This window comes from Triturus cristatus, chromosome 4_2 (assembly GCF_964204655.1).
Source record: "Triturus cristatus chromosome 4_2, aTriCri1.1, whole genome shotgun sequence".
Classification (NCBI taxonomy): domain Eukaryota; kingdom Metazoa; phylum Chordata; class Amphibia; order Caudata; family Salamandridae; genus Triturus; species Triturus cristatus.
In genome coordinates, this window is record NC_140586.1 from 322,282,695 (window position 1) to 322,303,634 (window position 20,940).

Consider the following 20,940-nt stretch of genomic DNA (forward strand, 5'->3'; position numbering starts at 1 on the left):
ACCTAATTCTACCAACTGACTGTTATGGGATCTGTTATCAATGCTACCATTTTCACGTGGTCGCCCTATGTCTGCATCTTGGTATCCATCATTGAAATCTGAGAAGACTATCCGATGTGTGACAGTTTGATCAGTTTCTGATTCAACTGTGACATTGATTGCAGTTTAATAGGATTTGAACTCGCCCAGTATATGTGTAGTCTTATTTGCTGCATTTTAAACTTCAAAAGAACTGCAAAAATATACTTCCTCTGATCAACCTGTAGCACCATCTGCTTTACAGCCGATGGGTCACTTGCAAATCTGAAGGTAGGGAGAATCAAAAATTCCCTGCACAGGTTGCCTTTATGATGAATGCAAGCTCTGTAACTATGAATCAACAGATGTTACAAGTTAATAATACTGTAATTTTAAGAATGTTCCTCACTAATTAGGCCTTGCTTCCTTTACTACAGAGAATCCAGATGACCCGCAGGCAATCAGTGGGACGCGGACTTCAGCTGACACCCGGCGTAGGCGGCATGGTAAGTCATGGATTACAAAACTTCTTTACATTTTTTTATCTTGTTAAAATGTAAAACAATGAGTCAGTGCAATGTTTAATAAGCACATGTAAATACAATAAGAGGGTAAAGCTATAAATGTGAAGAGACCAAGAAAGTATTTTTTTCCCTTTAACTATTTAATCATAATTCTGATGTCTTCACCACACTTTTGACTTTCTCAAAGGCAGCTCGCCATTCTCTGCCCTTCATTCTCCATGAGCCAACCGTATCTGAAAACCTTTACTTTCAGTCTTTTATTCAGCCGGTTTTCCTCATTGATATATCTATGGCAGTTCAGAAGCTTCATGAAATGCCGTCACTCCAAATATGCTCTTTAAATGCTATCGCACTCCTGATAGGCTGCATTGGGACAAGATGCTAAATTATATGCTTCACCTAGAACAACGAGCGTAAGAAGACAACTTTGTCCTGATAACTTTTTTTGTAAATCCTCCATTATTTAACAATATTGGATGTTTAAGATCTTGCAGTTAGAGATCACTTGGGTGGTTTATCTGGTATCTCACAAGGATCCGTCTTGTGGGAGGTACATTGGAAGGCAGGGCATGGTATTAATTTTAGATCTCAATCTTTAATCCCTTTCCTTTATTCATAAAACTGAACATCTTCATGATTTCACTTTGGAAAAGTTCCCTAACTTTGAGTTTGATTTTTCCTTGAGCCATTACTTCATTAGAATCATAGTTCCCCTCCTTTTCTCTAAAGAGACTTCTTGGAAGTGGAGGTGAGTGGATAAGCATTGAAGAGAACAAATAGGCTGCCTTTTTAAGCCATGACCTTACAAACAACCTATTTCTCTTAGTTTCATTCTCACATGCCCACTCACTCAATTCATGCCTCTGCCCCTCTCTCTTTCCCCTTTCTCACACCCCAACTCTCACCTTCACTCTTGAGTTTCCCGGATAATCCTCTTTGCTCCACACCTGTTCTCACACCTCCTAGGGAGAAGGTGAAAACTCATAGTAAGCCTTCGTTCCCGCTTCGGTTTGATTTATTCTTTATTACTTATAGTTGTTCAAGACAGGCTTCGTTCCTGCTCCTTTGTTGCAAGGGCTCTATCTTTTTTCTACATTTGACGCTCTTTCATAGATTTAACTATAGGACCCTAGTGCTGACTTTTTTTCAGCATTTTAGAATAAAGTGGATGTTGTATGTGACGTTCTTTTCTCGTCTACCATACTTTAATGCCAATCTGAGCAGGTTGTATGTTTTTTACATTTGTTTTGGTTCTTTTGGTAAAATTTCTCAGACCAAGAATATTCCTTTAGGATTTATTTTATATATTTATTTATTTTTGGTTTAATGGTGCAAATCCAATCCAAGGACATTATACCAGACTGTCACCCTTTTCCCCTTTTTGGGTGCAGGAAGATTGCGCCGAAGCCGGGAATGGAACCTGGTTCCCCATGTTCCAAGGTCAGCAGTTCTAGGCACAAGGCCACATCTATTTCTGATTTCATCTTGGTTACCTTTGGCATTCTGTTTCTCTTGTTGCCTTGGAGTATTGATCTGCTGTTATAATGGCCAAATCCTACCTCCTCATGAGTGGCTGCCCTAGGATCAAGAAACTAACAGGAACATTGCCCAATAGAGCTAAAGATCTGTCACGTAGCCAGGATGGTCACCTGGTGCTGGGGATTCTGACCACTGTTCTCCTCAGAATTTCCACGTAGTCGCTCTCGAAATACAGGGATGGGTTTTCTTCTGTGAACCTACCCTGCTCTAGAGTTCCCAATCTGTGTGTTGTACAGTTGTCAGTGAACAGTACATCTGTGGAAAGGGGGCTGAATGCAAACCTTGTTGGAGAATTCTGCAAGCCCTCCGATTGCCAGGTTTACGGCCTGACCTTCCTTGGCACTTCCTCTGGTGAGGTCTGACTTTATGTAGGTCATAACATCTGAGGTTATGCATGGCCTGTTTCTCTGTACTTCGACTCCACTCACATGCAGTGTAGCCCAATGGAACAACTACTTGCACCCCTGCATTGTCTGCAGAAACTCATGGGTTTTTGTCCGCACGTCTTATGGACCTACTCTCCAATAAAGTTCTCTGCTAGTTCTGTGGAATCCAGATTCTGAGTCTTATACTAGTGAGGGTACAAAATGCCAAATTATTCCAGTGTGCTAAGGACATGTCCCCACCAAAACCTATGGGATTAAAGCCTTGCGTAGAATGACACAGACAGGTGTCTGTTGCGGATCCCTACTTGATCTGTCTTAGCTGCTGAGGTCAAGCCACAACTCAAAGTCCTGCTCCTGACTGTTTGTCGTGGCACCCAAAGGTGATTCGGGAGAGGAGGATGAAGCTCCTTGCGGACCAGCATCTGAAGCCCCAAGCTGCCGGTCTGGTGAAAGGTCTTGGTTCTGAGGAAGGTGTTGAGCCTATTCCCTGAGCTGTTACCGCGACCAGTTGTCTTCATAGTCCAAATTGTCTTCAGGGAACTCGAAACATCACTCAACTTCACCGTACCCCTCCAAGTCCCTAGACGCGGCACAGCACGACTAGAGCGAACCCCTTTTATCCAACTCCGAGATTGCACCACCACGACCCTGCTCGAAGTCGACACTGGCACCAATCAGACTGCGGCAACCTTCTGGCTTAGACATGGTGCCCCTGTCCTTTGGCGGGCCAGAATTCGAAATGTGTAGAAGCTGCTTACAGGGCCTTTGACCACGCCAATAATATTGCCTAGTCTCTGAAGAGAACTGGTATGGGGAGTTGGGTAATGCCAGTATGTTGGACATTTGCCCAGACTCTGGTTTAGTCTCCCCACCTGGCCCGGCTACTTAGGAGAATGCATCCTTCACGATGGTGATGAGGACAGCAGAGGCCCATCCGTAAAAGTTAAAACTAATGTTTTAACTGAGGTACTTCAGCTGGGGTGCACAAATGCAGAGTCCCTGCTTCTGTTTAACAAAGCCCTCACAGATGTCGCTCTGGGGGCCTGGTCGAAAACCTGTTCAGGGTTCTCAGTCAGCTGTCAGACTGCTAGTCGCCGTCTATGCCAAGGAAACCCAGTGGTTCTCACCTAGCACCCCACATCCGAAAGTCTTGAGGCGCATGCTCCAGCGACAAAGGTTATACCAAGTCCATTCCCTACTACTACCATGGACAGGGAGTACAAAAGGTTGGAGACTTTTGGGAAGAGGGATTTCCCCTCCACCAGCCCTCATTGTTTAAGTCTCCAGTTGTTAGACGCTTTTTGAAAGGTTTGCAACATTGGTTTCCTCCCTCTCCCTTTGTGATGCCACAGTTGGACCTCAACTTAGTCCTCTCATATCTGATGTGTAAAGAGTGCCTCTTTTTTGACACAGTCACTCCCACTTTTTGCCTAGTATTTGATGTAATTTTGAAAAAAGGGCACTGGGTTCCAGATGTCTAGGTCCCCTGTGCCAGATCTTTCCCTAAACCTCTACCATTGTTCCCCCAAATGATCATACCTGTAGCACCCCTGTAAGTCCCAAGCAAATGGTGCCCCTGGTACCTAGGGAAGAGAGGCTAAAGAGGGTCCCTACTGGCTGCATGCTTGGGCTACCCTAAGGGACACCTCAGCACAATCATGTAAGCTTCCCTTGCAGGCTACTTGAAGGTGCAGAGAAAAGTGAAGACAAGGCATGGCACACCACCTATGTACCATGCCTGCAGACATTGCATGTAATATTTGTAAGGCACCCCTACAACAGGCCTTACAACCCTAAGGCAGGGTGCATTATATTACATGTGATGACATATCTGCATGAGCAGATATGCCCCTTTGATGTCCATGTCGAATCTTGGGCATTGCCAGTGAACAGGGAAGGCATCTTGAGTAAATGTACTGGGCACTGGTGATAACGAGTTCCCCAGCTACCCGATGGCTTAACCGGAACTAAGGATGTTTGGTATCAGATATATCGTAATAATAAGCCCACACTGATTCCAGTGATGGCTTTAATAATACATGCACACAGAGGGCAACTTAGAGGGGCCCCCTGAAAAACTACCACCCTCTCCTGTACTGGCTGACTAGTGTAGACCAGCCTGCCACCATAGTCCGGTTTCCTACCCCCTGCAGGTGAAAGCCAACGCTCTTGAGTGTAGAAACAATGCCTGCTCCAGCCAGAGGTGTTGTCACCTCCTTAAAGCAGGGTGGCCAAGTAATCCGCATAGCAGCAGCATATCAAGGCAGGGGGCTTCAAAGTCCTCTGCCGCCTTTGATATGCGACCCTGGCTTCCCCCAGGCTTGGGCGATGCCCCATCTGCCCAGAGTCAAGAGGTGTGTCTCCCATCAAACTAGTTTCACCCATAAGGGGGGCTACCAGATGTGAACACAAACGATCATCCCACCATCTTGGTTTTTGATGGAATTAGGCTCACTGGGTCAGGGATATGCCCACTTCCCACAGTGAGTGGTCATATAGAAGGTGTCGTCGCCCTAAAGGTAGGTAGCCCATTGGCTATTACCTGGCACTCTTCTTAACACCCCTACGTTGAGGATTTAGGGGCACCCCTGATGCCAGGAACTCGAATTTTGATGGACTCAGAAGAAGAGGACAAAGGAGCCAACTGAAGAATAACTGAAGACTTGTTCTGGACTTTTGGCGCCAAACCCTTCCTGCCTCCACCAGTCTTGACAATCGTGACTGGGTGACTCGTCCTGCAGCTGAGCAACTACCAAGGACCACTTTAGACAGCCAGCCCTTTCCAAATTGCCAGCAATCTCCTTTGGAGTAGAGTAACTATTCCGCTGCAGTCTACAGGCACCAAAGAAGCAGAATCTGGTTTACTGTGTAACTGCTCCCCAGTGAACCTGACTCAGCAGCCCCCCAGGAAGAGGTACCTGTGCTCCTGAAGGTCAGATCAGTCCTCAAACCGAGTGAGAGGACATCAACACCTACCGGAGCTGCACAGCACAAATACCCATGGTACGGACCCCTTGCAGCAACCAAGGCCTGTTTAAGTCTAGTCGGACTCTAACAGCACCTAGACCGAACAGCCGTCGAGAGATGTTCGCGCAGCAGAAACCCACTTCCTAAGTGGTCCAGCTGATTTTGCGCCCTCAACCGGTGAGACCGACAACTGCAAGGGCCTTTGACGCACAGAGCCTGGCTGACCTATCTACTCTGCACCCGAGCCCCCCAGTTCGGGTACTGACAAACCCCTGTCTCTCCTTGCTCCCAGGACCCTTATGACCAGAGTCCCCCAATGTGACCTTCTGGATTGGACTTGTCCACAAGTCTGTCTCTGCAGCTTGCCCCCCCCTTCTTCCCAGCGGCGTAGCGCGTGAAGCTACCAACCCAACCAGCACCTGTGCACCCAGATGCCCCAGGGCAGGTAACTAGTAACTGCTGGTGGTACTTTAGACCTTGGCCCCCTACGACTGTCCCGAAGGAGACTCCCAGAAATAGACCTTAAATAACTGTATGCAGCATATGCCTTTTTACCATAGGAAAGCATTGCTGAGCAAAGACTAATTTAAGTGAACATTTTACTTGCCTCTAAAAAATCTATTTAAAAAAGTACTTACTAGAAAACTAAGTTCTTGGTTTCAAAATGTACAAAAACATGCGACTTATTTTTCGAAATTGGTCTCAGATTTATTCTTGTGTATTATTTTTTGCCTCGGAGTACAGCAAATGCTTAGCACTACCCTATGATAAGCCTTAACTGCTCACCCCCACACTACGACAAAAGAGCATTGTGTTATCATTTTTGCCTCTGTAAACCAATAAGGGTTGCCTGGACTTTTTACACTGTGTACCTCATTTTGCTCCACTATATAGAGCCAGCTTCCTACAATGTGCACTCCATTTGAGCCGCTTCACCTGTTCTTTGCCACCCCTCACCCTCAATGCAGTGTTGATCATAGTGAAGCACATTGGCGTGGTGTTTGAGTGAGCAACAGGCTCTTCGTGTCCGCCTGCCATACACCAACTTTTTCCCAGAACTAGTTTTGCAGACCCAGGCAACTTTCTTGCCTACATTTGTTATGCTGTTCCATGTCGGTCAAAATATCACTCTGCTGGCATTCTATGCTCCGCCTCACCCATCTAAGAAGGATACCTTCGGCCTTCCTCCAGAAGTGGTTGATGTCATCTGAGCAGCCAGATCAATGAACACTGCATACGTTTGTCATTGGGGCAAATTTATGGTTTGGTGCAGCATACGCCAGAATGATCCCCCTCCTGGCCAAGTTATGACGTTCTGTTTGTTTTGTCTTTTGCCCGGCAAGGCTTTGCTTTGAACGCAGTTGAGGGTTATCTTTCAGCCTTTCAGATCAGGTCTTCTTTAGGTCACCCGTTGTGATGTGATTTTTAAAAGGGCTAAAACACATTTGCCCCTTCTCCCTTTATAATGCCCCTTGGGACCTTAATCTGGTCACTTGATGTACACTCACGTGATGTGCACTCAGGTCAAGCTGTGTTACAGCAGTCCCTTATGGCTCCTTACTATTAATACTCTTCCTTGTCGCCATCACCTCGACAAAGCGAGTGAGTGAGCTCCAGTCTGTGTCAATCCACCGTACACTACCTTATTCCCAGATAAATTGGTTCTGCGGATACAAATATAATTTCTACCAAAAATTGTGTCACTGTTCCACATTGGTCAAACTATCACCCTGCTGGCATGCTATGCTCTGCTGCACTCCTCTATGGAGGAGAAGAGGCTCCATGGCTTGGATCAAAAAAGAGCACTCTGCTTTTACATTAATCATACCAAGGAAAACCGCGTGGGCAATCAGCTTTTTTGTGGGGTTCTATGGAGTGTAAAAATAACCATCTCCTGCTGGATCGTTATCTGCTTTAAGATCTGCTATGCACTGGCCAAAACGCAGCCTCTATAAGGACTGCATGCACATTCTACCTTGGCCAAAGCTGCTGCCACTGTATTAACATGTGAAGTACTTGTCTTAGACCTATGCCAGGCAGCTAATTGGGCATCCCTCCATATGTTCACGAAGCAATGACCCTCCCCATTCTGATTGGACTCTTCCCATTAATCAGCTGCACACTGATCTCAACCAATTTGCTCTTGGGGCTCCCCGTCTGGGGATATGGACAGCCTCGAAAGCAACTGATGTCGACGAGCAAGTGTGTCACCTATATAGTCTCAGCGCATCATTTCCGGAGTGAAACAGCTTCTGTGTGGAGGCGGCACGACGCATCAGATAATAATCAAATGGTGAGTTATTAGTGGTAGAGTCTCTACCAGAAGGAGCGCTACCGTAGGTAAGTAACTTTTTCTTCTGTTTGATGTGCAGGAATAATTGGGTCTATGTCCTTTGTATTGCTTTCATAGTCTTCGTGTCTGACATGTAAAATATAAGGTAGAACTAAAGCAATGGGGGCATATGGAACATTCTTGTGTCTAGTGAGTTGCTTCCATTGACTGTCTTGCTTTGTGCACTGCCACTCTAAGCACTGCCCAATGCCTTTTCTGAGTCATTCACGTTTTCTAAATCCAACCTGCTCTTGGGGGTATTTCCAAAGGTGTCTGCCAAAAGAGGAATATGGATCAGCAACATACTTATGGCAAGTAATTTTTCGACTATTATTATTGAGATTATATATCTAATATGAATACATAAAACCTGTGCCATCAACAGTATTTACGGCATGCAGCTTAATGTCATTGGCCCACAAGTGTGCAACCCTGCAGTATGAAATTAAGTAATTCCCAAAATTATTCTTTGTTAATCCCAAGATTATAGACTGAGAATTACACATTGTGCTAGGTGTAGGGTTTTTTCTAGTGCTCCACCATCACTCAACGGCTTGAGGAATCAATTTTCTTCTTTTGCATCTTTAATCATATTCTGTTTACTTGTTTGAAACTATTTTAATGGGATATTCATCGACTTCTCCAGATGTCCTTTTTGTATGATGCTTGATTATTTCATAAATCTAAGTTGTACAAGAGATTGTGACTGTTTAAGTAGTTGGCAATGGCCTTCGTTCCTATCCTTTTGACCATACTCGCTAGGTTGGACAAGGAATACTAGGACATGATTTCATTTAGAGGATCTGGGGCAATACAAGTCACAAAGGGTTGTTTGGAATCTAAATGGTCATCAGGGACTATTTCAAATGGCTTGATGTATGATTTCCTATGTATGTGGCTATTGAGTGTTTATCTTGTCTTCGCAGCAGCAGCACTTCTTTGATGAAGAGGACAGAACTGTCCCAAGTACACCTACCCTTGTGGTTCAGCATCGCACAGATGGATTTGCAGAAGCTATTCAGTAAGTGGTGCAGATTGAGGAACCATGAAACGCCGACATTTCCTCTGACTTCCATTTCTAAAATGTCGTAATGAATCCTCGAACTGTTAAATGTTCATCAGGACCGTGATGGTGTTGTATAAAGGTTCTTGGTCCAGATGTACTATAAGACTGCTTGCAAATTGCATACAACCATTTTTACTGCCGGTCTTTAATACATCAAAGTGACCTATGTAGGAGGAGGAGGTTGCATTGCAAATGTCCAGTTCAAGAACCACCTCCCTAATAATGAATGCTAATTAAGCAAATCATGATTTGCAACCCACTTTGCCTACAAACACAGAGATGGTTGCCTGCAAAACTATCACAGATTTTGGTTTCAAATAGAATTTTTTTTTTTTAAAGTGCTAGTGTCACATAAAGGAACTGATGCTCCATTTAAAAAAAAAAAAAAATCAGTTTGGAGAAACAATCAGGAAAATTATGTCCTGAGGCTGCCAACAGCATTCACAAAGGGCACAGTGACGCAAGGGGATACATTCCCCTTTGGTAATCGGTTGCTTTGAGCATGTGTGCGGTGTGGTTGTCACCTCACAATGTAATTAATACAGTACCAGCCTCTTTAGGACCACTCTGGCTTCGTTTGTTAAACTTTATCTCAACCTTGGGTAGGAGTCTGGCTTACACAAAGGAACAACTGTAAAACATTTAAACAGAACTCAAACAATTGAAGAAAAAAATGAGGCACTCAAGAAATACGGCACCAATTTGTAAAAAGATGAGATTTTCTATGAATTTGTGGACATCGAAACGAAAAAGAGCAGTGGGGGGGGGGGGGGGTTCCAGAGGTACAGATTTTCCAAGGTATAGTAAATCACAATTTCATTTAATCGTAAACCAGCATTGGCAAATTCAGTGACTTTGACACAAACTTTTTTCAAGGAAAATTTGAGTAAGTAGCAATGCGATTACTCAGTTAATTTAGGCGACCAGCTCTGGCAGGGAGCTAGTCAGGGGAACCAGCAATGTCCCCAGAAACAGTTACATATTCACAAAAAGCAGCCGTCCATCCAGTTCCAGTGTCAGTGGTCCCTTGCCATTGACTTCTATTGAAGTGGTCTTGATGCAAGGGATACTTACAGAATATGTGGAGGCCAATAGAATTTAGATTCATCTAAGTCCAGTTTTAGACCATCACACAGCACAGAGACTGCCCTCGCAGCAGTCACTAACCACATCAGATGCTCTCTCGATGCTAACATACCATCAATGCTGGTACTGCTGGACTTGTTCACAGCATTTGACAGTATTCCATCCCATGTTACTTGGTAGGCTGCAAGAGATTGGTATCCACAAAACAGCTTTACCATGGCTGGGTGATTTTCTTTCTAATAGGACCCAAACGGTAATTCTGAGTCCTAGAGGTCTTGTACCATGATACTGGACAGAGGGGTACCACTGGACTCCTGCCTCAGCTGTTCACTTTTCAACATTTATGTTTCACCCCTTGCCAAAATTGTCAGAGCCTTTGGCTTCGATGTTCTATCATACACAGACAATACCCAGCTAGTAATCTCACTAGACAAAAATCTGGTAAAAACTAAACCATCTTTTTCTACTGGGATGAATGCAATCGCTACCTGAATGACTGAAAACTGTCCCCAGTTAAATGCATCAAAAACAAACTGAGATTATGCTGTTTGGGGAGGCCCAACAACTCTGGACACCTGATTGGTGGCCACCAGAACTTGGCATGTCCCCCTCACCCAAACTAGTAGTAAAAAGATTTGGGAGTCTGGATCAGTTTCTTAACATGAAAGAACAAGTTTTGGCCACCGCAGGCTCATGCTTTCACCTGATGCGACTGCTGAGAAGAGCCTTTCCTCTGCCAACACTCACTGCAAGGAAAACATAAGTTCCGGCAGTGGTTATCAGCCGTCTGGACTATGGTATTGCACTCCCGGCCTCTGCCAGTGAGACGTTGCTATCTAAACTTGAGGTGGTACTGAACACTGCGACACGTCTCATTTGCAACCTCCCTTCTGTAATGGCGTCCTCCCCTCTCCTACATGCTTTACTTTGGCTACCAGTGAGAAACAGAATATTCTTAAGATCTGCTGTTTAACTCACAAAGCTCTATTTGGCAAAGGGCCCACTTATCTATCGTCAAAGCTCACTTGCTACCCCCCCCCCCCCGCCCCCCTCACCACCGAGTCTTAAGATCTTGCAACAAAACTCTGCTTATGGTCCCTAGGTTCAGAAAGTCCCGGTCAGGAGGCAGGTCATTCTTTCCTTGCCGCTTTCTATTGGAATAAGTTGCCTCCTAAAATGCGAATCTGCGAGGACCACCTCCAACTCAGAAAATCTCTCCAGACAAACCTATTTTAAAAGTAGTTTGCTCCGCCTGTTATCTTGGTACTCGTGCCGTGATACCCTTCCCAGGGTGATCCACGTGTGTAAAAAATTTAAATCACATAACAGAATGCTGAAAATGCTCTGTGGTCACCGGTCTTCATGGAGCGGCTACTCGGTTCACAGGCTTGATGAGACGGCCTTGGCCACAGGGGGGTCGATGTCCCTCAGTCCTCTAGAGCTTGGCAGAAGTCCAGTCGCCCAGTACAATGTTTTTTTCTTTTGCCTTTAACTGGCCTTCTGGGTGCCCGAGCTGCACTCTCCCAGATCTAGCAGACTCCAAAGCAACTTTGGAGCATCGGGTCTTGGTCCTGTAGTCTGCATGGGGGTGAGTAGCAGTGATCTGGATACTTCAGTTGCCAAATCGCCAGACAGGCTACTTCAGCTTTTTTGGCCCTGTGTTGCAACAGTAGGTCTGCCAACTGGCCTTTGGAGTCTCTTGCTTCTGACTAGGCTAAGGAGTCGACTTCTCTATGAATAGAACACACAAGGCACAGTCCTTTTTCTTTGCTAGCCCAAGGTGCAGCTGGTGCAATCCAACGTCGGTGCTGCCTCTTTGCTAGGACCTTTGTACAGCCAGGCAGTCCTCCTTTGGTCCTCTCCAGTCCGATGAGATCTGAGTTCTGGGTGCCAGGGGTGCCCTTTTATGGACAGAAAGTGCCCCTAGGGGAGGTTGGCGTCACTAGCCAAGTGCTACCAAGTTCCTACCCGCCTGATGACAATTTCCGGTGTCTGGAAATGTGGCATCTTGCTATCCCTAAGTACTCTAGTCTGCCCACCCTGAAGAGGGCAGAACCTTTCGTTTTCGGAAGCTTGATAGCCACCCTAGGGGTGTGACTATACGCCCACAGGAACCCGGAAAATCCGGTTTCACAACTGGTTTCCCACTCTGTCCTCTCTGTCAGCCTGTCTAATAGGGCAGCCCCTCCCACGTGTGCTTGCTACGTGTCCTTCAAAGTCTGCTTAACCTTTAAAGAATACCTTTTAAGTCAATGCCCCATGGCTTCTTGCCAGGAGAAGGTAACACCAGTGGCAGACCTGTATTGTTGCCTTTCCTGGGAGGAGTTTGCACTACTCTCCAGGAGGGCAGAAATTTGTCTCCTGGAACCTCTGCAGATGGCCACTGAAAGACTTAGTCAACTGTGAGCAACTTTCTAAAAGTTGCATGTGGCAACAAGTTACATTAATTTTGACTTGGGCATCAAGTCTGGTTTAATGTAACAAGTTGTTTAATACCTTAAAGTAGCAACTTTGGTAACCCCATTCAGAAGTTAGCACAGCTAGGTTGTCGGTGTGTAACTCCTTACTTGCCAATGGGGCTACCAACCGCACTCGTAAAAATGACAGTTGCAAATTTTGCAGTTAGAACATGTTACACACATGTTCTGCTTTACTATTATGCTGCACTCTGCCTTTAGGACTGGATAGGCCTGTTGAAGGGGTCAGCTACACACTTTAGAAAAGGATTTTAGGCTTTTCCATTGCTTGAAATAGCAAATTCGGTTTAGCAGTGTTAAACCGCCCTTCCAGTCTCCAATTGCAGACTGGGAGCCATGTTTTACTTTATCCTACTCAGTGTGGCACAACAAGTGCTGCCGGCCCGAGGGGACACACTAACTTGCAGGCCCTGGGTACCCCTAGTATTGTATACTATGGACTTAAATGTAAGTAAGTCTGTGCCAATTGGGTGTAAGACAAAAAACTATGTACCTTTTTACGGGTCAGAGCACATGCACTGAATGTTGATTTGCAGGGCTCAGGGCATTTCAGAGCCATTACACCAGTGCCTAGTCAAAATGAGGGCCAAAACTGGGGGGGAACCTCCAAAACGCCTCTTTACTCTCAGTTACCACCTCCTTTGAGGTATCAGTAAGTTATCAATTGTTGGCGATCAAAAATGTGGACACAATCCAATGATACAAACCTATTGTCAATCTCAATAGTGGATCGAAAAATCCATTTTGCGAGTCAGGTTTTTCCTACTCACAAGTGATTAGAAAAAAATCTATTTCGTGCTCTCAAACCTAGTGAGTTTGTGGATCACAGGGTTTGCGATCTCAAAATTACTTTGCTCCTAGGGCCATTAGTGCTTAACGCAGCCATCATGACCTGACCTAATTGTTTTTAAACTATTTCGGTAGTTCCACTATGTTGTCTGAAATATCTGCCTTTCTAGTTATTCAAAAACATTTGATAGTCCATCACATTGGTTGTCTGACATTTGTTTAGAGGATGGTGTGGGAGTAGGTTGGTTCCTTTTTAGGTCAAGCTTTAGCAGCAGCTCGCATGCGCTGATCGCTCTGCCAGGTATGCAGTAGTAGAGTGTGGGAGACAAGCTGCCCTCACTATCCGCCCATATTTTTCATTAGCTTCGTAAATTCTTCTGATTTGATTATGAGGCTGGTTAGTCCCGCCTTATTATGCCATGTCGTCATTTGTACCCTCCCATGGCTATTGCCCCCTTTACTTTGAGTGTTACACTGTGGGATGTGTTATTTAGAGCACTTCTTTTTTTTCGTGCCTTCTTGCCCCCTCTCGCCCAGACTTCTGTTGCCCATGCCTTCTTCCCCCTCCCCCGCACACCCGTTGTCTGTACCTTCTCGCAATTCCATAAGGTCGACAATAGATCACTTATCGAGTTCCTTTCTGAAGCACTGGTCTTGCTGGGAAGAACACTTTTGACGACTCACAGAAAGTGAGTTCATCTGATACCCAAATCTTCCCTTCCTTTGGCAAACTTTGTTTTCAAATTTACAAACTCAGTAACTGAAGCATGGAAATATCTTAATCCTCTGGAGGTGGGATTTGCAAACAATTCAACCTGCTGACCTCTGGAACTCAACTCATGTCTCATGCCAACAGCAACACCAGCAAACTAGGCCTAGGAAAATCACTCCCCTTTCACCGAACTCCACAGGGCCAAGAACTACCATCCTCAGAAAACAACTTGGAAGATGCCTGGACCTCCCAACACCCAAACCTTTGAGGCTTTAGGAAACTTCTCATGAGTGTCTCACCCCCTCCACCAACCTTCCAAACTTCCATCCTTCAAAGTACAACTCAGTACCTGCCTGTTCTCCCAACAATCAGACCCACGGTGGTTCACATAAAATCTCATGAGTGGCTCACCTCCTCCATCAACCAGTCAAACTACTTTCCTTTAAATATTAGCTCAGCCCTTGCCAATTCCTACAACACCTAAACCTATGGGGCTTCATAAAACATCTCAGGAGTGACTTGCCTTTTCCAAGCCTCCATCGGTGTATTTAATTCTGGATAAAAAAACAGACTTTAAAACCTTTATGGAAACATTTTCTCCACTAAATAGTTTCTTCAAATGAATGTCATTTCTGGACATGAACTCCATCTTGATGGATGCTCTGCGTGTTGAAAAAGTTCTCTGCAGTCTGTTTCCAAGATCAAATAGATTTCTTGTTTCCCTTTTGTAGAGCATTACCACAGGTTCCTTTCTTGACCTTTCCTCCCTTGTTTGTGAGGGAGGAAGCCCTACTCCTCCTTCTCCCCCTTTCTCTCTTCTCTCCTCTTCCAGTACTCACAGGTTCCTCCCTTTTATCTTTCCCATATGTTGATCACATCTGCTACCCTATTTAGATTCTAGTACCCCAAACTATTCCCTCATACTATATCGCAGCAGTACCTCTACTCCATCTATACCCCAGTACCTCTACCTTGCACACATACCTCTACCCTCCTGTAAACTAGAACATCTACCCTTGCCTGCACCCTCCTATCATTACCCGTACCTAGGCACCAGTGCCTCTTAACATGCCTCAACTTTAGTACCTCCAACCCTTCATATGCCCTTGTACCGCAAGCCCTGCTTCCACACCAGTAACCCTACCAATACCCACACACTAGTAGATATTCCGCTGCCTATACCCTAATAAATCTACCCCTAGCCAGGTCAAGGTATCTCTTGCCCCTTCACTTCTTCATAACTCTTGCTTTTGTAGGTAGAGCCTAGCCACACGTGCGCTGCTCTGCGAGGCATGCTGTATTCAGTTAGGGATTTGAAGTTCTACCCACTCTGCCCATATTTTTCATTGGCTTGTGTCGTTGTCCTTTGTAAATGCTGGCTTCTAATTCCTTAATCATCTTATCTGAAAGAAACACGTTAGTTAGATTCCTTACCTTCGAATATCCCCAGGCGTCAGACTGGATCCGGAAAGATTTTTCGTCAGCAGTACCCCTGCGCGTCGGTAGGCATAGTCTGCGGCTCCGCGATCGCCGGGATGACGTCGCTGGAGTACTTGGATGCCGCCCTCGCGCGCTGATGTCAGTTCTTCTTTTTTCTGCGCCAACAAGCGCAGACCCGGGAAGAAGCGTACCCTTAGTAATTTTTTGACTAACTTTTTGGACTATTTTGGTCTATTCTTTCGAGTCCACTTTGATTCCTGGTGCCAGTAGGGATGCCTGGGTTCAAGCCGTGTGATGACTGTCACCGCCTGATGACGGTTACCGACCCCCACCACCCGTGTCTCTACTGTTTCGGGGCCGACCACGATCACAAGTCGTGCCCAGACTGCCGGGCCTTGACGTCGAAAGCTAGGTGGGAGCAGTCCCGCAAGTTCCTCGAGATCCGGCAGTCTGCTCCGTGCCGCTCGTGGTCCCGGTCGAGGAGGAAGTCGAGTGACCGGTCGCGGAGCCGCAGTTATCACCGCTCGTCTGGTTCCAAGTCCTCGCCTTCAGGTAAGTCGAGGCACAGCAAAAAGAAGTCGAAGAAGCGACATCGTTCTTCCGACTTCCCTCGCCGGTCGCGCTACTCATCCGAGGGTTCGGGTGGCACCACCCGCGCAACTCCTCCGGAGCCGCATCCGGCCCCACACCCTCTGGTCTGTAGAACCGAGAAAAGCCCACCTCAAGGAGGAGTGGGGACTTGGAGGTGCAGGAATCACCCGAGTCTACTCTTACCCTCCTTATATAATAAAGGGGACCCGGAAACCTTCGTCTGCAGAGAGAACCACCTTTATTACAGTAGCCCTGGCTATGGAACAGAGTCCCAAGCTAGTCAGACAAAACCCAGGAGGCTGCTGCTTTACTCCACAGCGAACAAGCCTTATATACATTTTTACTCCACTCTTTTGGCATTCAGTCCATTGTTCAATCAGGGCGGTGTTTGCAGTTGATAACCTGATCAAGGAGATGTTTGTAGTTGATGACCTGATCGAGGCGGTGTTTGTAGTTGATGACCTGATCAAGGCGGTGTTTGTAGTTGATGACCTGATCAACACAGTGTTTATGGTTGATGACCTGATCAAGGCTCAGCATTCAGACCATTGTTCAATCAACTTGATCAAGGCTCGGTCAGTTAGACCATTGTCCAGATAACCTGATCAAGGTGTCAAGGATGTTTACCAAGCAGGAAGCAGAAGATGAAAAGCAAGCTTGTTTACACAGGGCGTAGGAGACTGGATGGTAGCGTTGGACCTGCAGGACGCTTATTTCCATATTTCCGGTCTGCCGCCCCACCGGCGTTACCTGCGGTTCACGGTGGGCCACGAGCACTTTCAGTTCACTGTGCTCCCCTTCGGGTGTTCACGAAAGTGATCGCGGTGGTCGCAGCTCCTCTGCGCAGATCAGGGGTTCCAGTCCTCCCCTATCTCGACGACTGGTTGTTGAAGGCGGGTTCGCCCCAAGCAGTCGTCTCCCACCTCCAGACTACGGCCGACCTCCTGCACTCGCTGGGGTTCTCCATCTACGTGCCGAAGTCACATCGGAGTCCCTCCCAGAAGCTCCTCTTCATCGGAGCGGTTCTGAACTCTGTGCAGTTTCGGGTTTATCCTCCCGAACAGCGGGTTCAGGATATTCAGGCTCTGATTCCGATCTTTCAGCCTTTATCCCGAGTTTCGGCCCTTGTGTTGATTGTGTGTGGTTCTGCAGGAGTTGTTGCGCAGACTTGGCTCTAAGATTGGGTCTTCTGCTTTGTTTGGGCTGCTTGTCAAGCCTTCAGCGGGGGTGTTTCTTTCCCCATGGCTCTTTTGTTTTTTCCTCTGTGGGGTAGTGGTAGCTGTCATATAGCTTGCGCTCTGCTAGAGGGTTCTGGTCGCCTTCGGGTGCCTGTTCCCCATGGTGTTTAGGTAGGTTGCTTTTGCTTCCTGAGGTCGTGTGCGCGCCACTCGTAGTGGTGGCCCGGGCATCTCCTCCTCTCACTGCTCCTGTCCTGAGGTCTGGGATGATCCTGTGTTCTCCTTAGCTAGGCGTCGCCTACTCTGTCTTCCTGGGGCCTCTGGCTGTTCTTCCTGTTTCTGGCTTTGACTGCCAGCAGTGTTCTGGCTGGCAGGCTGCTTTCCATCTGGAGTGGGTTTGCCTTCTTTTCCCTAGTTTCCTTGGGTCCTCTAGGCTGCTGCTTCTTCCGCTTTCCTGTCTTGGCATTGGGCGGAAGCTGTGTTGCCTTGTGAGGGTAGTGGGGTGCTTCGGCCTCTCAGTCTTTGCTCTTGGTTCCTCTGCTGTGAGTGTACGGGCCTCTTCAGCCTTCTTTCCCTCCTACATCCCCTTGGGGTCGGTGGGGTTCTGCTTGTGGGGGTTCCCTTGCCCTGGCAGGGTCGAGGTTCTACCTGGTTCACAGCTCTGGTCCCCTGTGGGGCCCTCTGTTCTGCATTGGCTGGTGTGGTCCTTTCGCAGACCCTCCTTCCCAGGGGGTATTGCTAGGGTCTCTATTCTACGTGAAGGAATCTGCAGCTAGTAGTCTCTATCAGATGTACGAGTTACTTACCTTCGGTAACGATGTATCTGGTAGAGACGATTCTAGCCGCAGGTTCCGTTACCGCTCTCTCTTTCTCCCCTATTCTGCGAGGACCCTTGGGTTGGTCTTCGGTACTCGCCTCCCGGTGGGGGGCTGTGTCTCCTGTGAGTGCCTATCTTGTTCTTGCAGGTGACTCTGGGGGCGGTTCATTCCTCCTTTGGTCCTTGGAGGATGGGGCTCCGGTGCTCTGGTGCCCTGCTGCTCTGGCTACTCCAGGTTTTGGGGGGTTTGCTGTCTATCCCTGTCCTCCCTCCCCTCCTTCCATTGCTATCCTCTGATAAAGGGTCATCTGGCCTTGCCCTCTAGGTTGGGGTGGCTTGGAGGTTTGTTGTCCCTGTCTGTCTTGGGACTGGTCCCATTCCTTGCTCAGGATGGGGGGGTGGGCTTCCTACGTGTGCCATGACTTTTACGCCTGTTCTTGCCTCCGGGGCACAGGGATGGGAGGTTGTATATGTGCTGGCAGGGTGACTGCGCAGGTTTCTGCTTGTTCTTGTTTCTTTTTTCCCTGCCCTTGGGTTCTGCAGTGTTGGCATTACCCTGGTGGTGTTAGTCACCGTTTCTTTCCAATTTTTCTGCTCTTCGCACACTGTTCCCATGCTTCCACAGTTTATCTGGTGGTTCCGCATTGTGGTGTGGAAAAGTTCTCCGAAGAAAACTGACGTGGGTGCGCAGGGGCGAGGCTTATGTGACCTCGCTGACGTCACGTACGCGGACGACGCCAGGGCGGAGTCGCGTGATGTCACCCCGGCGCGCAGGGATGCTGTGGCAAAGTTTCCGGATCCAGTCGCATGCCTGGGGATAATTCTACGTGAAGGAATCTGTGGCTAGAATCGTCTCTACCAGATACATCGTTACCGAAGGTAAGTAACTCTTACTTTAAATTTCAAACTGTGACTCCCTGCTAAACCCAATAAACACACCTTGGTCTAGGAAGCTGCATAAATGAAGTCTAGTATTGCCACCCCCATTTGAAGCTCAATTCCCATGGCAGTGGTTCCTCGCATTAAATGTTTGACCTATCACACCTATACTTTGGTCATTCAAACCTACTGAAATGATAATCCCTCTCCTCTGCTAAAGAAAAAAAGAGCCAGGCTACTTTGAGGGTAGGGGGTGGGCATAAGAGTCCATAGTTTCAACATTTTCAATTTTGTACAAATCTGTCAGTCCATCCTTTCTCACTGCATCAATACCTCACTAAAAAGGTCTCTAGGAATTCACTTGTGTCCCAGATTACATGCTCCCTGTGTATTTTCTAAACCAGTGTAAAGGTACATTCAGGACATCATGGTTACAAGGCAGAATGCTTTCTCTGTACAAATATATGACCACTTGCAAAAGTAATTCTGAAAATCCTAACTAAAAATGTGTGCTTCTGCTGTAACAGTAATGTATGCAAGCTGCTAATATGCAAATTTAATTGTAGTTCCCCACAAGTTGCTGGAGTTCCTAGGTTCCGGTTCGGACCGCCTGAAGATATGCCACATAGTAGCTCCAGCCACTCCGATCTTGGTCAGCTGGCATCACAAGGAGGTAACTGCCTGTTACTTTATGAATTTTATAGTCATTACATATTTATTGAAGTTGACAGATTAATGTGAGATGTGGATGGTTCTAATTTAATAAAAGGTAATAGAATTAGTGAATCGAGTAAGCGAATTAAGATCCTATACGAAGGAGGTGTCAGTCAGGCTGCAAGCTAGCCACGCTCAGTAAGGCTCTGTTGGCCGAGTTTTTAATCTGACCTAAATCCTTGAATCCAGCGCCCAATCCCATTTACAACTTTTGAAAACCGTGATTAAGAGGGGTCGACACTAGACAGACTACGCCAGATCACTGCAAACCGGTCTACGGTGTGATCGACAGGATGAGAAGAGGTGCAGTCTGCTGGCATTAACTCGTGGCATGGCAAGGCAAATTTGAGAGACTGCGAAGCGCCAAACAGAGAACGTACTGAGTTGCCCTTTGGGCGTATTTGGAGCTGCTAAGAGACTGTGAGGTGATGGCCTAGGGGCATGCTGAGACTGCCAGGGACGACTAGACACAATGTCCCTGCGGGCGAGACTGTCTGAGAAGGTCCAGAGAAGGGTTGATGAGTGGCACTGGGTGGCAGAGGCTGTGTAAGTAGGTTGAGCCAGGTTTGAGCTAGTGCAGACTCTCACTGTTCAGCATGTACAAGCCAGTCCCGGAGACCATGTGGCTCACATACTGGGAGATGCCCAGGTTCAGATATGCCGGGCCCTTAGGCAAAGTGAGAGTGGCTGCCATTGGCGCCGTGGTTGCCGAAGGGTGCGCAGGTCCAGCTGCGAATTGCAGTTTAAGCACAATTTACTCTAAAATGTACTCCCCTACAAGTAGATTGAACCATATGAAAGAGAGAATAGATAAACATAGCTACCAGATTGACCAGCTGGAGTGCCGTTTCTCTGACTCGAACGACAATGCTGATGCGCAGAATGAACAACTGCTGAGTAAGGAAAAAGTTCTTGTAGTTATAAAAGCAAAATGCAGACTCCGATGTGCCCTTGTGACAAGAGTGTGCACATCCTGGGCCTCCCCAGGTCTACCGCTATGGACATAATAGACATGTACATTGATATTATGCTGAGGTTGCCATTTGGAGAAGTCCTAATACCAGTTTTTTTCTCTGGAGCATACGCATTAATCCCTAGGCCCGGTACATCCTCCTGGGGATCTAGCGTGGCTATCATTGCGCCCTTTTTAAACTACAACGATCAAGAGTCCAGGGAACAAAAAGAGCTCAGTTACTAAGGAACCAGTCCATCTAAACAGGCTTAACTATGGCAGTGCAGCCGGCTAGTGCCTACTCAGCTGGAGTCGCATATGCTTTAGTTTACCCTTCTAAACTGCGAATAAATGTCAGTTGCCAAATTTTGCCATAAATCTGCTTCCAGTGCTCCTGTAGAAAAGATAACACCCAAAGAGGAGACTGAAGTCATTTTAACAACAACTAAGTACCCAGGTAACTCATTCCTCTT

General features: G+C 46.8%; 1 protein-coding gene across 8 annotated transcripts in view; it reads left to right on the forward strand.

The window, feature by feature from the left end:
* TPR (translocated promoter region, nuclear basket protein) overlaps positions 1 to 20,940 on the forward strand; it is a 645,150-nt gene that overhangs the window by 566,848 nt on the left and 57,362 nt on the right. For 4 of the 8 annotated variants that reach the window (XM_085601673.1, XM_085601677.1, XM_085601675.1 and 1 more), the window contains exons 44-46: positions 456 to 524; positions 8,693 to 8,787; positions 19,368 to 19,474. In XM_085601673.1, the coding sequence (XP_085457799.1) occupies positions 456 to 524; positions 8,693 to 8,787; positions 19,368 to 19,474 (271 nt within the window). The remainder of the gene's footprint in view (positions 1 to 455; positions 525 to 8,692; positions 8,788 to 19,367; positions 19,475 to 20,940) is intronic. The other 4 variants (XM_085601674.1, XM_085601679.1, XM_085601676.1 and 1 more) reach the window with 1 other exon arrangement.